Source organism: Phaeoacremonium minimum, assembly GCF_000392275.1.
Source record: "Phaeoacremonium minimum UCRPA7 unplaced genomic scaffold PA7_03_scaffold_212, whole genome shotgun sequence".
NCBI classification, from domain to species: domain Eukaryota; kingdom Fungi; phylum Ascomycota; class Sordariomycetes; order Togniniales; family Togniniaceae; genus Phaeoacremonium; species Phaeoacremonium minimum.
In genome coordinates this window covers 307,718-324,221 of record NW_006921118.1, presented here as the reverse complement: position 1 = coordinate 324,221, position 16,504 = coordinate 307,718, and the positions used below count along the sequence as shown (strand labels likewise).

Below are 16,504 nucleotides of genomic sequence, written 5' to 3'. Positions count from 1 at the left end.
ATAGGGATAGATCATTGTGTATTATCGGGAAACATGCTGCATTGCTTGTGCGTGGACTGCGGTTGAGTTTGGTTGAGATATCACATGTCAGAATACCATGGGAGAGGAGTACGCGAGAGAAAGATGGAAGGGGCTAAGCTGGGCACAGCTGGTCTGCGCTCTTGGCTTGAAATTTGCTATCGGATTGACGAGCACGAAAAGGGGGCCGATGCCATCGACCGTTTCTTTTTCCTTTTATCAAAGAGGCAATGAGCACACGTATCATAGCATGGAATTTGGGAGGTCTTTTGTCCTTTTCACATGTTTTTCCTCCCCTTTGTCTCTTGTCAGGCATCGAGTTGCTCTCGTTGCTGTCGGAAAACTTGCTTGCCTTGTGTTTATTTCATTTCCAACTTGTTGCATTGCAGGACAGTCTTCCTTTTTTTCTTTTTCCTTTTTCAAAGCTGGGACATACCCTGTACACGCATTTGGGATGATGGCCTAGACTACAGGAGTGCGGGATGGCTTGGCTGGGAATTGTTTTGATGGGATGGAACCAAACATTCCGAGATCATTCTGCTGTGGCTTCCTCTAGACGAAATCAATTGCATGGGGGCGGCGCGGAGCGGAGTAGAAGATGATGAGTGGGACTGGGCTGTATACATACGCATGGGACAGAAAGAAGGAGGCGGCAGATCAAGACACACCAAGCCAGAGAAGGAGATAGATAGTTGATTTGAAAAGAGACAAGAGAGGGCAACTTCCTAGCACTGCTATCGGTACTCGTAACTGTGATTCAGACTTGACTCGATTCATGATACACTTCACTGACGGCATACTTCTGAGCTTACGATCACTACTCGACGGCACTGCTCCTTTAAAGCCCGAATTGATTCGCAAATTGCACTTGCTATGATGATGGCAAACTAGCTAGGCTATTCCAGAAGGCGGATTGGTAGGCCATCAGTCACAACGGGTATAATGTCGTTGATATCCATACCGAAGGCCGGCATGAGAACCGTCTGCTTTCTGGAGGCACTGGTCGTCTCCATGCCTCGAGGCAAAAGATTTGGGTTCTGTGCTCCCATGTCCACCGTGTGGCCCATCGTGGCTCCCTCGAAGACGTAGAAGTGCTTAGGGGCTGGGCTTGGTGCATGGTGATTGGCGGTGTAGAGCATGGTCTACGGACACGACACGACAGCGTCGATCAGAGTCTGTTCTTGCCGAGACTAAAGGCTCGAGCCAGCATGTTTGATGTTGGTAATAGGCGTCTCTCAGCAACGCCTTCGACATGGAGTTATTGATTAGAGTCCATCCGGGTTTGATTTGATACTTCAGACAATGCGCCGGCCCTGTCAGCACATGAAGGGTATGGTTGGCTAATATATTGTTACAAGACCGCCATGTATCAACTCAGGATGCAAGCTGGGTATACTCTCAAGCCGAAGCGACGGTGTTTATGTCCCATATATGGGGGAGTAGGTTGTGCGAATATATCTTGAAATGCAGATTGATTTGATGGATTGCCGCTGCCTCTTCACACTTTTGGGTAGGCTTTTTCGGCGCCTTCTCCATCTCCTTGATCCAGCCCACCTTGACAACTCTGTTTTGGATAGGTCTTGTGTTGATCAAGGAGAAAGTCCAGCTCCTATAGCCAGCAAGTTTCGCGTATTTGCGGCGCGTAAAGGTTGCAAAGTCATTGTGTGCTGATAGGTTGCCGCTTAGATGTAATAACTCAACCCTATTTTTCCAACTTTGACGCAGTTGCCGCATTTGTCTTCCATCTCCCAATGAAGTGGAAGTCAAGTAGAGAATAGTCCGAGTCGCTTTTGACAGCTCATCAGTTACTGGCAGCTTGCTGCGTGACTGCACTGCAATTATCGTGGGCGATGCAATGCCATATGTGTCTATTGTGCGACACTTTCCGGAAGTATTGACTGTTGTGGTTTTATAGGCAGTAAAGGTACCACTTAAAGCAGAAGAGGTCCTTGGATGCATCCGCAACCTCTATTTTGGTACACACATCACAGTAGATCTCGAGTCTACAGTCTCAAGGTGTGTTCGTGAAATCGTAACTCCGATATATGGTTGCTTTCATGTAGCTATAAGCTTTAGCAGTCTTGGCGGCATTCTAGGCAGCCAAGGCGTCCATAATCTTCTGGGCGTCCTCCTGATGCTCCTCAGCGAGCTAGCAAGGGGTTAGCAGCGGCCCAGGAGCGAGATAGGGGCGAGATACTCACGACGATACAGTCGGGGCGATTTTTGTTGGCGTAAACAAAACACTTGATAGTGCTAGAGACTAGCAGAGGGTTAGCAGAAGGGCTGTAGCGAGATCGTAGATATATACCAGCGTGATGGAAACAAATCGTGTCAGACTTGGTGACAGCCTTTACGACGGCATTTATATAATGGTAACAAGTGGTTGGAGTAGTAGCTATATCATTGTAGGCGATCAGCAGCGTCGTAGGTGGGTAGTAACACATTTATATTTACCAAGTGATAAGCTTTCCTTTCTTTCCAAACATCTCGATGGTAGCTATAGTATAAATCTAAGGTTAAAAGAAATTAGTCAAAGGTCGTAAAAGAGTCATACAATACTTATAGTAGGATCGCTATAGGCTTACACCCAAATCCTCACTTATAGAACGGTCGCTATGATATCATAAGGGTCGTAGGGAGATCATAGATTACCTTTTGAAAGACTAAAGACTAAAAGGAGAAAAAGAGAAAAGAAGAAAGAAGGGAAGAGATATTTATACTCTCTTAGAGAGATAGCCTATATAAGCATACAAACTATCATTCAGCCGCCTTACGCTACTCTCCCATCGTAGAGACATCGTAGAGACCCTCTTACGATACCTATAGTTATTATCTGGTTGTTATCTAACTGTTTGAGGCTTCTCTAGTGCTATCTAAGGGGGAAGGAACTTACGGAGCTATCGCTACGAGGTCATGGCGAGAGGGCTGTGGCATTCGGCTATACTGCCTCTTCATCCCGTTTCCTCTCTCTTTCTTCCCTTCTTTCTTTATTTTCCTATGATACTGTACTGAGAGGGAAAGTCTCAGTTTAGCAGGGACGAGAACGTTACGACGGCGCAGCCATAACGCTGCATACATACATAAATGCATACAGGTTTTCGCCCAGCTTTCATGCAAGGCTTTACTATATGATTAGTGCTAGGTAGAAGTACCGAGAGCTTTAGCCTCACCGGTGTACTAATAATAATAATTATGTAGCTATAATATGATGGTTTCTGAGACTCATAAAGGAGATATTCGATTCATAACTGTTAATTCGTGAATGGCATGCAAGTGTGTTGGAAAATCGCACGTGCTGATTTGTTGATCATCAGACCTACCAGACTTATTGACAATCAGGACCTCGGCCGATGAGACAGTCTTGACAGTGGGCAGTCATCTAGCCGTTTTCTGCCCTGCAACTTGAAAGCATCATAGTGCTTCATCCAGCATTGCAATAGTTGTTAATCTGGGACGGCCCGAGCTTAGACAGTCGAAGTTATCGCGGAGTCGCGTTAGATTGTCTCTGCGACTGTAAGCGCGCATGCCACTCTGGGTTCGGCGACGGTTCGTGTGGTGTCTGCATCTTTGTAGATGCGGCGGCATTTTGACCGGTCTTTTCTCCACATCCCAGAGATGCTTAATGTAATGTGTGTGTGTTGAGCCGTATACTGACTTTCGCCTGGTTGGAAAGAATGAGAAGTTGAATCTCCCTTGGTTCTCGGTATCACCTAAAAAAGGAAGTTCGGAGGTACCCTTCTTCGCGGTAGTGGGTTAGAAAAGGTATTGTGAATGTAGCCATTGTGCTTGTTTGGCTCTTGTGGCATTTACATCTCCTCGCTGTGCAGCTTTTATATGTTGAAACCGTGCTTAAGAGCACACGGGATGTTTGTTCCCCTGGCGCTCATCGAGTTGGTTCTCAAATAGAAGACTATAGCGTGGGATGCTGAGTCCGACTCAAAGATGCAGAGAAGTTTCAAAATCTAGCTGCCTCGTGTTATCTTGTGTAATTCAAGCTTGAGTATGTATATAAGAAGACTTTGAATGTATAAGATCAGGGAGAGTTCAACTCGCTGAAGGTCGACCTCGGCCACCATTTCAAATTGTGTAATTGTCGTCCCATCATTCTTGAGTACTTCTGTGACCCTAACATCGCAGCTCTGGACTGTGCTTGGTTGCTCACGGATACGAAGATGTCGCGAGTCGTCGACTTACAATTCAAAAAGTTCGAGTCGATTGCTGAATGGTATGAATGCACCTCCAGGGTCTCTTCACTGTCTGTAAGACTCTTGGCGACTATGCTCTTGCACTCTTGCTGGCAAAGTAGATGTTTTTAAAATATGGGTGCTTGTTTTCAAGGCTAAAGAGATAGCTCGCTTTGTATAGTAATAGATCAGAGCTGTACCTAGCCTCAGGTCATAACTATCTGGAGTTGAAGTGGTTATGTGTGAAAAAGAGAGCTTCTACTCGAATTCGTAGCTGATACATGTATGCAAGCTGATCCATCCCTCCAATCGGTGTCATATTCAACTACGAGGAACGGGGCTGCGTGAGACATGGCCTAACTTCAAAGTCTTGAACAATGAGACGACGAAGCAACATAAGTCGGGGTGTGGTGCGACATGGTTCAATCGCGAAGTCTGGCCGATGTGATAATTGTCGGACTGACTATCCCAAGACTATTTGAGCAGAACAAGTATATAAAGAGTAATGAGAGAGGTTGCGTTTCCGCCTTCTGAGACAGGGAAAGTACGAGAAGGGTCAAAGTCTGCCATCTTGCTGTCTTGCAAGTCCTCACAGTCTTGGTTCTTGAGAGAGGCTCTTGTCGAAGAATTGCTTGTGCCTTCTGCTTTACCAGGGGGACTGTTTTGTCTTCCACTCACCAGCCAAGCATGAGCTGCTGTAGGTCGAAGAGATGCTAACGGGAAACGCCACGAGGCACGAGGCTTGATGCCCGTGTTCTTGTTCAGTTGGCAGAACGCACTGAACAAACCGAATGTGTGGTAGGAGAAATGGCCCCCCTTTTGTGTCTTTTGATGCTAGCGGTGGACAGCTCTTTAGATACCGCGTTGATATATCAGACCGCATGATGTTTGGCCCCATGGGATTATTATGGCACTCTTCCGCATTGCGACGAAGTGACCAGTAACGACGGGCACTTGTGTTTCGAACACGCGCAGTCTCTCAACCATGCGATTCGGGCACAAAGTCCACATACTGCGGTCTCCTTTCAATGCGGGAGTTGGCTCCCGATTGATTCCGTTGCTAAAATTCCGGAATATTTGTTATCCTTTCCGGCCAACATCCTGCCAAACTCGTCAAAATCAAGCTTGCGGCACATCTTTGCAGTTGGCTTTTGTGGTTTTCAGTCACGTCAATTGCAAGACGAGCGTGGAGCGCGCTCTATGTCGAGCAACTGCGTAATGCACTAGGTAGCCAATTTCAAGTTCTAATGTTGAGATATATAACGTAATTCAATTCAATAAATAACATTGTATGGCTAATGATTCTCGAAGCTGATTCTCGGAATGTTTTCTGAATGGTGGCGACATGATACTTGGCTGGGAGTCTAAAAAGTACCTCTCGAATACGATCAAGGCGTATCCCTTTAGGTTGTATCGTACACAGAGCAAAAACAGCATGAAAAGGAGGACTGCTTTCCTCGGCCCCTGATGTGCCCAGACTTGTTGACTGAGCCCTTGGATATGAGGTTTTCCTGGCTCATCATAGCCCGGAATCTATTGAGATAATGCAGGAAGGGGCACAAAGCGAAACATGTACAGACATCGGGCCTGGTACGTCCGGGCCTGGTACGTCCTCTTCAATCTTGTTCTTGGTTCCCCTAGTGTGCCAGTGTGAACGAGCTCACCCCGTGACTGAATAACAGTCGGTACACCGGAGATGGGTCCGGGCATATTATGCAAATGCCTTTGAGTGTTGCTGTGAGATTCTGTCCTATGATGCCAAGGATACATCGCTGCTGTTGGGGACATAGGCTGGCTCGTAAATTTATTTCAAGTAAGGTGCTCTTGTCACAAGTGATCGAAGCGGTTCTGCCAGGTTCTCAAACCTGGACTTTCAACCGCTGTAAGTGTTCTGTAGTAACATTTGGGCACCTAAGTGTCTCTTGCATTGGAGACCTTGATGCTGCCCATTGTTTACTTGGCTGCGATGGCTGTGTATGTGGGCGCCGTCGCTTTCATACGCCGTTTCCCGGCTCAAGGCGGGCATCCAGAACAGGATATAAAGGATAGAAGTATCCAAGATGTGGTCTACTTGAACAATCTCGAAGGTGCAGTGTTCTCGTCTCTGTGGTAGACTTGTAGGTTGTATCCTTAGGCTCTTGGAGCGCCCGGGCGGACCACGTATCGGTGCACCGGCTCTCTGGGCCGATCATAATTGCGGATTTTCTGCTCTGAAATTGGTAAATAAGTTTATTTACATATGTATAATAATCGGGTCTGTGATTAAAGAGGGGAAAGAGAAATCTAGGGGGGATGTTGAATAGAGGTATATAAATATGCAACCAAGTGGAAGAAAGTCAGGCACCCTACCAGGCTTGTTTGCAAATATCAATGCATTGGGAATGACAACAGTCTGATGACAAGCCGGTGCCAACATTTGGTGTGAGATGACTCAAGCGAGCGTTGTGTTTTACTCTCAAGAAAATACGACAGGAGCGTAAGTGAGAAGCGTCACAACAAGCTTACGCACGGCTCTTCAAGGAGGAAACTGTTTGCACCTCCTCACAATGCAGATGAGCAACACTTATGAGATGTTAACCAGCAAGCATAGTCTAATCACAACAATTGATCTGCGAGCAACACAGAATGATTTGAATAGTTTAAATTTCCTAAGGTAAGGTAAGGATGGTATCAATCGTGGTGGTGTAGCAACTGTTTGGTTTTTGTTTTCCTAAAAAATGAATCCGGACAACGGGGGTCACCGCACATCCAACGCCACCAAATGCAAACATGCTCATTTCTTCTCTCCTCCCAGATTACTGCTCGTCTTGTTTCTGTTGTCTTTGTCTTCTCATTACTTACTATTACTCCCCGTGCTTGCTCACCGCATTTGCGCTGCTCTCAAGCGTCACTCCCCAAACGAGCGAGGTGCTTAGGAGTAGTCATCCTTGACGCGCTTGGAGCCGACGTCATAGGAGCGGCGGCTGCGGGTGCTTCGGCGACGGCGCCAGCCCCGGCGGTCCGAGACGCCGTCGTTCCTGCTGCGCACGCCGAGGCAGAAGAGCACGGAGGCGATGAAGAGGGCGGCCCACGCGCCCCAGGTGAAGCCGAAGGCGTACCTGCCGATCGAGGCATCGCGGCCATCGTGCTTGAATGCGTCGCGGGCCTTGACGAAGGTCGCTCTGTTCTCTGACGTTAGTATGACGGTCATTTCATATAGCTAGATTCCAGTGGGGGGACTTACGTCATGAGCGATGCCGCGACGCTGTAGAAGAATAGCGCAACGAGAGAGGTGAAGCCGGAAATAGCGGAGCCGAGGCGGCCGCAGCAGGCGAGGAAGCCGGTGAAGAAGGCGGTGACCATGAAGAAGAGCGAGATCAGGTAGAAGACCCAGCCAAAGCGCCACATGTAGAAGTAGTACTTTGAAGTCGTGTGGCCAGCGAAACCCCTGTGCGAAGCTGTTAGCAAGCTGATCCGGATTTTGCAACAAGACAATCCCTTTGTCAATGCGGCCGTCCGAGACACACATTTTCAAGAGTGTTCTTGGGCTCAATTGCACTTACCCAGAGAGGCCATCCGGCACACCGGCGGCGCTGTCAGCCCACGCATGCCCGAAAGGCATGGCAGGGCTGGCCTTTGTGCAGTCGACATTGCCGGGGCTGCAGATGTAGAAGTAGGTCCACTGGGAGATTGAGCGCGCCCCTGTTATGAGGGAGGTGTCTGCGCGCAGGAAGTAGGTCTTGTCGAGCGGCGTGGTGGTCGACACGCCGGCGAGGATGATGAAGAAGGTCAGGACCAACGCTCCCGCGAGGAAGACGAGGGAAACGAGACCCAGTGACGGATCTGTTGTCGCACACTGTTAGTAAAGCTGCTGCAATCGCCCGTGATAGCTCTGGCCTGGGATTGAGTAAACATACGTCCGAGGACCATGGTGCTTGTTTACGCCGATGAGGCGATTATCCTAGGGATTAGTATTAGGTCGTTCTGCGACCGAAGTCGTCGGATGATGCGCGGAGAGAGCAAGAGAGCTTCGGGATTGCGATGAGGATGAGGAGAGCGCCTATCGAGGGGTTTTGTTAGTTATTGTCGCATCGCATCGCATCGCATAGGATGGGACAGCCAGTAGCAGTAGCGAGAGGTAACGGAGGACAGAGGGCCATTGCTACGGGCAGCGGATGATCGCATACCTTTGGGTGATTCAATGTCTCACACCACGGACGGCGGCGAACATGAAGTGCCTGAGAGCTCGAGGAAGATGCGTTTGTTGGCGGTAGACCCAATCACGTTAGAAGGGGTCCGTGTGTAGGAGCTGGAGCTGGAGCTGTAGTTGTAGGGTTGCTATAGGTAGGGAGGTAGGGAGGTAGGGTGGTGGTAGGAATGGACGGGAACACGAGGCGGTCTCTTAATAGGGAATTACTATTACATCCACACGCCGTCGACGACTTCTTCTTCTTCTTCTCTGGTGCAGGTTGGAGATACCACAACCAGGACAGATCAGATCAGATCAGATCAAGAAAACAGGAAGAATTGATGGATGGGAGGATGGTCGGGTAGGATGATGCGGGAGCAGGCATACCTATAGAAATAAATAACAAGAAGATACCTTAGGCCGGGGTGGGGTGGGGGAGGTATTCGTACACTACCTACGGGTACGTGGGAAGCTCTAAGCCACGACAGACGACGGCGGTGTTTAGGCGGTGGTCTGTCGGGTCTGGTGGTCTGCTGGTCTGCTGGTCACTGACTGTGATTTTTTCTGCGCGGGTGTGGGGCTTCAATGACGACACTCCTGACTTTAAGGTTGCCTTCACCAAGTTCCCTCGGCCGTTCTACTGCAGGCGAGGCCAGGCTAACCACTACCGAACTGCAGCAATATTGTTAGCACAGCTGAACCTACACACTCTCTAGTCAGCGACTCTGTGTATTGCACTGCAAATCCAGTGGGAACCTTTACCTTTGGGACCCCACCGCTCGCCAAGCTGCGCTAGCTCCAAGCCCATCCACGCCCATCCACGCCCAAAGAGCACAGATCGCTGCAAGACAAGACCCTTCCCCCAATCCGAGTAGGCGCCTTGTACTCATACTCGAGTAGGAGACCTTCCGTCCGCTGGCAGCGCACCCGACAAAAGCTCCCGCAGAACGCTTACGTCACTGTGGTCGAATGCATCCTCGTCTCTTCTCCTTCCCCACGATCGCCCCGATGCCCTGACGGCTTGACTCGCAGAGCTTCAGCTGTCAATCACTGCATTGCAAATGCTGTAGCTCATTCAGGAGCAAAGCTCCGAAGCAATGTACATTATACATTATAATTACATTGTAGACAGTCTTCCAGTTAGCGGAAATGTTCTCGATCGATGATGATGGAACTCTCGTGAACGACTACATACAGTAGGTACAGTGGTATGTGCAGTGTTATGCGTCAGCGCCACTACCGCTACCCGCCAACTCGGAACGCATGACAAGGCACATCTCGAGAGTTGCAGATTCTGCGACACGGCGACACCCGCCGCCTTCATTCTTCAGATGAGTTCCAAGAGTTCAACTCCTCATTGGCGCGCATGCCCTCTGCAAATCGACCTGGACCCCTATCATGTGATGATGTGATGCTGCTGCTGAAAATCCTGGAACCATACCAGGGACGCATATTTCGAAACACCAATATCAGGGCATAGTAGTAGTTGTTTTCCCTGGCCCAGTCATGTACAGTAGTCGCACGTGCTCGGGTCGACGGCAGATCATCCCAACGTTTCTACGTGTATGACTATGGTCCCCGGTCGTCTCCTTGTAGGCCAATGGACTCTTCTTGATTATAGACGATGCCTTAGGCCATCAAGAGAGTTGCGAATACTGGTTGAAAGGCTCGAGTCAACTTGTGCCTCGGCCATCTATGGATAGGATGGAAACAATGCCTTTGTTATTGAGCCGCCTTGGATGCATGCAGCGACAAGGACAATTCACGACAATGTGTCGACTCATGTAAGACAGTTTTCACTGCTACAGCGTATTCAACCAATCACGACGATGACGTTCTGACTAGCCATGATGACGAGCATTGTGTTCGCCGTCCTCGATCCTCTCCAAATGTCGTTTTGAATCGTAGTACCATCGAGCCAATTTCGACACAGCACAAGCGCTCGTTTCTTCCACATAGCTAAACCAATTGTCCTTTTCACCATTTCACCTCTGGCTCATCCCCAACATCCCCCACACCCCAATCAGCGTCGCCGCCACAGCCCGGAAGAGCCCAAAGCCAGGCTTGCCCTCCTTCCAGCACACGTAGCCGTCCATCCAGCCCAGCCACGGCATCAGAGACATGACGGTGTCGACCGTCGCCAGGTCGCCCTGCAGGTAGAGGATGAAGGTCACGATCCCCAGGACTGACGTCCGGGCGCCCCCGATGATCATGGCCCGCTGCGCCGCCACCGACACGGCCATGCGCTCGGAAAGCCCCATCTCACGCATCGTCCCCGCGGGCGCCAAGAGATGCACTACAACATCCGGCGCGTCAGTTCATCGTCTTTTGAAAGTACAGTAGAAGAGCAAGGAGGAAGACTTGAAAAGAGATCTCTCGGGAGCAACTATCCACATTGGGACGGTATATTTGTGTCCATTGCTCCAAAGACATGGCCAAAAAGTGGTGAAAATGAAATGAACTCCAAACGTTGCTTACTGATTCCGCCCACGGTGTTGGCGGTGCCGACGAAGAGCGGCATGATGTGATAATATGAGAAGGTAGGCATTCTGTTGACGTGGGACTCCTCAAGATCGTGAGGTTTATTTTACTTAATTTTTTTTTTTTACATTCTCTTTTCCCTTTTTTCTTTTCCCACGAAGGTGGTGAGGATGGTTTTGTAATGGGAGAGCCAAGCCGAAGGATTCGGCACTTCATTCAAGGATCAAGTCATCGTCTATACCTGCGAAACCGGTTAGTATCCTACATAGAACAACAACAATAAATGCATTATCCTCCCCAAGGGGACAACTCGCCAGTCTACACCCCTCATGCCAACCTGGCTGGGCAGCCATATTTTTACAAGGGTCTGCGGGTGCTTCTTCAGCTCAACATGAGCTAAGATCAGCCAACAAAACATTCATGTTATTTTATGGTAACTGGATATCCGGTCGAGCGTTTTCTTTATTTTCTAGTCGAGGGGGTTCAAAAGAGCGTACCTAAGCTATAGGCTAGTTTAAGGGGCTACTAATCGACTCAAAGGCGCATCATTGGCCCTTCAAGTCCAATGAATGAATAGCCAGAGCTTAGTGTGTCATGCCAAAGTACTGTTGAAGTGTGTCTGAGCAATGACAAAATCCTTACAAGACTCGTAACCCCCAGTTTGCCTCTGCAAGACTCGGGACTCCCAGGTTGGTTGAATCTGGGATGAGAACTTGAAAATAAAAACAGGATATAGCCACGAATTGAAAAAAAACTTGAAAGATAAAAACAATACCCGAATTAAATGAGCGAATGAAGGAAAACTCATGCCATCAGATCACATGTATTGCCACTTCCATCAGAATTTGAGACCAAATCTCCTTCCCATCCACCGAGACCAAGTACTCAACCGGGGTCAGGGCAGAAGAGAAGTCAGAAAGGACGTTACTCTCGACCGAAAAAAAAAAGAGATATCCCATGTTAGCATCATTCATTATCTTCAGTACTCAATCGGTGTCCCTGTCCTCTTTTCTTACGCTGCAGGCATTTCTTCAAGTGTTCTTGGTGGTTGGCTTCTATCGTAGTTCTGTGCTGGCAGCGTAGACATTGGAAATAGCCGTTTGGTGGTTTTCGACAGGTCCTAAGATGCCGTATGTGGAGGTCTTTACGATGATCTTGCTTTCCACAACAGCATCGATAATTCTGGCCGTGACCCCCGTCGTACCCACTGCAGGATCTTGACTGGTAGTGCCTATCTCGATCTCTTGGGGTCTCAAAGCGTTTGTCAAGGCAGCCTTTTTCGCATGGGTATCTGTGCTTGCCACGTATGTGACGGCTGTTGATCGTCAGTGGAATTTGCTCGAGCATGGGAAATAAAAAAATAAAAAAAAACGCACCTGAGAGCTGTGCTGCTTGAAAAGAGATGTCCGCAATACTTGCAAGGCTCTGCCCTCCCACTGGTGATAGCGGTCGACCTCGGCCCTGAAGTTTTGGGCAGGTTCATGAAACTAATGGACGCAGTCTCGTCTTCAAGCAGCAAGTCGGCACAAAAATCCTCTCCAGAAAACTGTGACCCCCGAGATGTACCAGAAGATTCTGTCGCACCAGGAGTCGACGAGCCTCTCAATGGCTGGCTCTGCAGCGGAACCTCGTCGGTCTTATACCCATTAGTTGATGAGCCATTGTCGATGGCCAGCTTAGTCCTTGGTTCCTCCGTCTGCACATCGACAGTATCTGTACCATACAATGATCGATTTAATAAAGCCGGATCGACGTTTGCCTCTATGTGCGATTGAATGTTTTCTTCTTTCCGGTTGTTCTCGTCTGGGATGATGCCAATGTCTAACTTGAAGTCGAAGTAGCGTTCGCCCAGGTCTAATCCTCTTGAGTTCTGACAAAATAATAAAAAACTGCAATCATGGTCGTCCCAATCCCATATATCGAGAGTCTCATACTCTTGACAGTAGCGACAATCACAGTGTGTTAGGTGGTCATGGTAATGATACCTTTGTATTGGTTCTCACCGGGGTCTAATGTCCCCGGCGTTGCAACCAATGGATAAAATGAAACGCTAGACCCTTCGTCCCTCATAAAACTGTGTCGAAATCTAGTAATTCACTTCAGTGAATATACGCAATTTCTGAATAATAGACGATTGGAATTTAGGCACTCTGGATTTGTTAGCCCATGCTTCATTGCTCATCGTATATGATCTGACTAAGGATAAGAGAAACCTTGACATACAGCACCCAGTTGGATCCCACAATGATGGCAGAACCACTTAATCATTTGCGGACCATTATTGATCGAAGACATTTTCCATGCAGTGACGACGATCAGGCTCAGTAAGGTGGCGATTTGTGGGTTTCCCTGGGAAAGCTGGATTTCCGAAAACCAAAGATCCAGCTGGGTCTCAGCAGCTTAAATATTACAATGTTGTGGGCTTGCCAGAATATCATTGGTGGCCGCAAAAGACGTGGTTGTGTTAGAACGAGCCTGGAAAGTAACACATTTGATGTGTGCGAGTTAGGCGAGCCTCCGGAATTCTCCATTAACATGCTTATTTCATCTTAGGTCGCCTCCAGTTATGCGTTGTCAAATGGCAAACTCACCGTCTGAGCTTTCCGAAAGGCTCAGCCGGTCGTGTCGTGGTTCGCCGGGCGTATGCAGTCATGCAAGATGTACATGCGGAAGGGAAATTGAGCGTCGTGCGGCCATTGTTTTTGTCCAATCATAAGATCGAACTCGTTGACACACACCTTTTGAGATATGTACTATCGCACCTCTGCTTGAACGGTCAGGTGAGGTTCCTGGGCTAATGACTATAATTAGGTGTATTTAGTCGGCTCAGGCAAAGATAAATGAATGAGGCCATGTCAGCACTTGAAACAGAGTCGAGTATAGGGAAGTACCAATATCTTCGTCCGCTTCAGACATTGTGTTGAAGCAAGGCTCCCTAAAAATTTAAGGTCGTTGCACTCGCGAATCACAGCCGTGCTGAGGTAGGACGTAGAGAGAGCAAGCTTCTATCAAAGAACCAGAGAGTTTGCAGAAAGAAGGGGACATCCTGAGATAATACGTTGAAGATGTACATGCTATCCATAGACAGGCGTCACCGTATATGATATATGAATCATAGGACCCTTTAGGAACGTATGAGTCTCACTTGAGCACCGTGCTCGTTCGTTATTGCGATTGCTCCGTCCTCTTGAAACGGCATCGTGTCGACGGATTCGCACCTCTTGAACTCCCTTGCCAGCTTGTATGTTGTGTAAAGGATCTCAGTCATAGCAAGCTGCTGTCCAAGACAGATTCTCGCGCCGCCACCGAATGGGTTGTAAGCCCATGACATGCTGCGAGATTCTTATCAGAATCAATCAGAAGAGAAAACGGAAATTGTAGTAGCTCACGATGCATTGAAACTGTCCCATCTCTCAGGTTTGAAGTCGTCTGCATCCGGCCCCCATATATCCTTGCGGTGGTGAACTGCATAAATCCACAGCGAAAAGTCGGTGCCTTTGCTCACGAAGAGCGGCGACTCACCGTCTGGACCGCCTCCTTTGGGTAAGATGGTATCTGTAGCTGCAGTACGAGTAAGGTCAATTGTAGGATTCACGATTCTGAGGCCTATGGGAGCCACTGTCAGTACTCTATTCGTGGGCTAAATCCAGTTTGTAGGTAGACATACCTTCTCGAGCGCAGTTGTGGAGATACTTCAAATTCCTCAGATCATCATAAGATGGCTTCTCGGGTCCATTCAATGCTTCTTCTCGAATCTTTGCCCAAACACTTGGTTGTCGTGACAGATGCCAGAACAGGGTTGTCATGGCGGCTGCTGATGTATCTCGCCCGGCCATTAGAAGAATAAAGGACTCGCTCCGAATACGCCTATCCTGTCCCGTCCATGCTCGGACCATTTCATGAAGAACGTTGTATTTAGTGGTTTTGGATTCGGAACTGTATGTTCCTATGGCCCTCTTCATTAGACTGTCCAAATTATCGTCGAGAATGCGTTGATGTTTTTGGACCTCCTTGTCCGGAAACAAGCGTCTGGATGAAAGTCAGAGAAATCAAACATGGCTATACCGATCAAGGGCGTACTTGAGGATACCAAGCTTCTGAACCGTCTGAACATTGCGCATCATGAAGTCAAAAGCTTCGGAGAATTGGCGTCCATCATCATTGCCTGCTGTTGAGAGTGTGTTCGTGCTTGTGCCAAAGCTAATTAAATGATGAGCCCATGCCGATTATATCAATGTCCAGGCACTTACAGAAACTCGGTAGATATGTCCATCGAATACATGTAAAATAGCGGCTTCAAGTCGAATGCACGGCCGTCGTTCGGTATCATGTCACGAAATTGTAGGAAGTGGGTTTCCATGGCTTCCTCCAGATCTCCAAGTTGCTTCCGCGCGAAAGTCGGTCTGAACAATGTCCGGGACTCGTGCCAATATTCTCCATCCGAGGTGACGATATTGGGACCGAACACTGGTATGAATGACTTCTTGCGTGAATGACCAATCTCCCAATCTTTGGCATTCGTTGCAAGTATCGCCTTGATATTCTCAGGATGGGCTGTGCGAATGTCTACATGACCGAACAGATTCAACTCAACAGTCCAAGACCCCGTCCTCTGGAAGATGTCCATCGCATTTTCCAGAAAGTGGTGCTCCTTGATAGCGGTCTTGATCATGCTCAGGGTATCGAGCCCAAGCAATGGATCTCGACTTGTCAATTTCGGAGCCGGTAGGCAGTCGTTGGCCTTGGCTGATCGAGTGAGTTTCCATCTATAGATAGGATATGCAAAGAGTTTGTACAATCCACACGCTACCAGAATCCCCGGAAGAAGCAACATGTAGTTGGCTGTCCCTCCGAGATCGTGAAGTGCAGCCATAATGTCGACGGTTTTTTGGGGAAGATCGGATGTTGAAATTCATGCATTTATCTGTCCTAAAAATCTCGAATATTGTGGCAGGCTTGGCTCGTTGATATACCTTGACTTCGGTGTGGGTGTCTCAGTCGATGGTCTGAGGTAAGATGATGGCCTTCTTCGAGGTTAATGCTCAATTCGCCGCTCCAGCCTGCGTGGCTTCGGCAACTTATCTCATGCACATACTGGATGATAAAGTGACGTGAGCGCCACATGGGGTTGATCGATAATACAGGTATTGTATGGCGGAGTTTGCCTATCAGATTTTGGGATGGCCAGCGGAGAGCTCGCCAACGTCCTTAGGCCAACAAAATGGTGCCTATTAGAGAGCGCCATCGTATCAATAAGCCGAATGATGACCCTGAATCAGGCCCATTGATTTAATTTCCTGGGGATGTCCTGTTCTGAGGCGCTTGCGAAGACTGTGTCAGGTCTAGCAAAAGGAGCGAGGCCGAATTGATGATGAAGCAAGCCTACGACCATCGGTTTTGGCTACAACAATTAATATCTAGGATCGGGTGCCGGTCGGCTAGATTGGATCTGGAGCGAGTCTGACGCGAATGCGGTACGATCTGACTGTTGTAGTCATTTCATTCAGGGTTTGCGAATCGCCCCTAGGTTGTATCGACTCCTGTAAATCAGATCAAGCATACAACTTGCGACAACGAGAGTGTCCCGAGAACGCTTCATGTGTGATATACATAATTTGAACTTTAAGGTCGTCTATGATTTTGGGTATCTTGT

General features: G+C 48.5%; 2 protein-coding genes across 2 annotated transcripts; both read right to left on the bottom strand.

The window, feature by feature from the left end:
• Positions 1–7,113: 7,113 nt before the first annotated feature.
• On the bottom strand, positions 7,114–8,111 carry UCRPA7_2868 (putative sur7 protein; the record flags this gene model as incomplete). The annotated part of the gene is made up of 4 exons (XM_007915392.1): positions 7,114–7,363; positions 7,426–7,629; positions 7,745–8,024; positions 8,099–8,111. 4 exons carry the CDS (start codon positions 8,109–8,111, stop codon positions 7,114–7,116), a joined length of 747 nt encoding a protein of 248 aa, XP_007913583.1.
• A 5,864-nt stretch (positions 8,112–13,975) lies between these two features.
• UCRPA7_2867 (putative cytochrome p450 alkane hydroxylase protein) lies at positions 13,976–15,975 on the bottom strand (the record flags this gene model as incomplete). Its single annotated transcript, XM_007915429.1, has 7 exons — positions 13,976–14,183; positions 14,241–14,316; positions 14,374–14,457; positions 14,519–14,880; positions 14,932–15,051; positions 15,102–15,617; positions 15,947–15,975. 7 exons carry the CDS (start codon positions 15,973–15,975, stop codon positions 13,976–13,978), a joined length of 1,395 nt encoding a protein of 464 aa, XP_007913620.1.
• Positions 15,976–16,504: the final 529 nt, after the last annotated feature.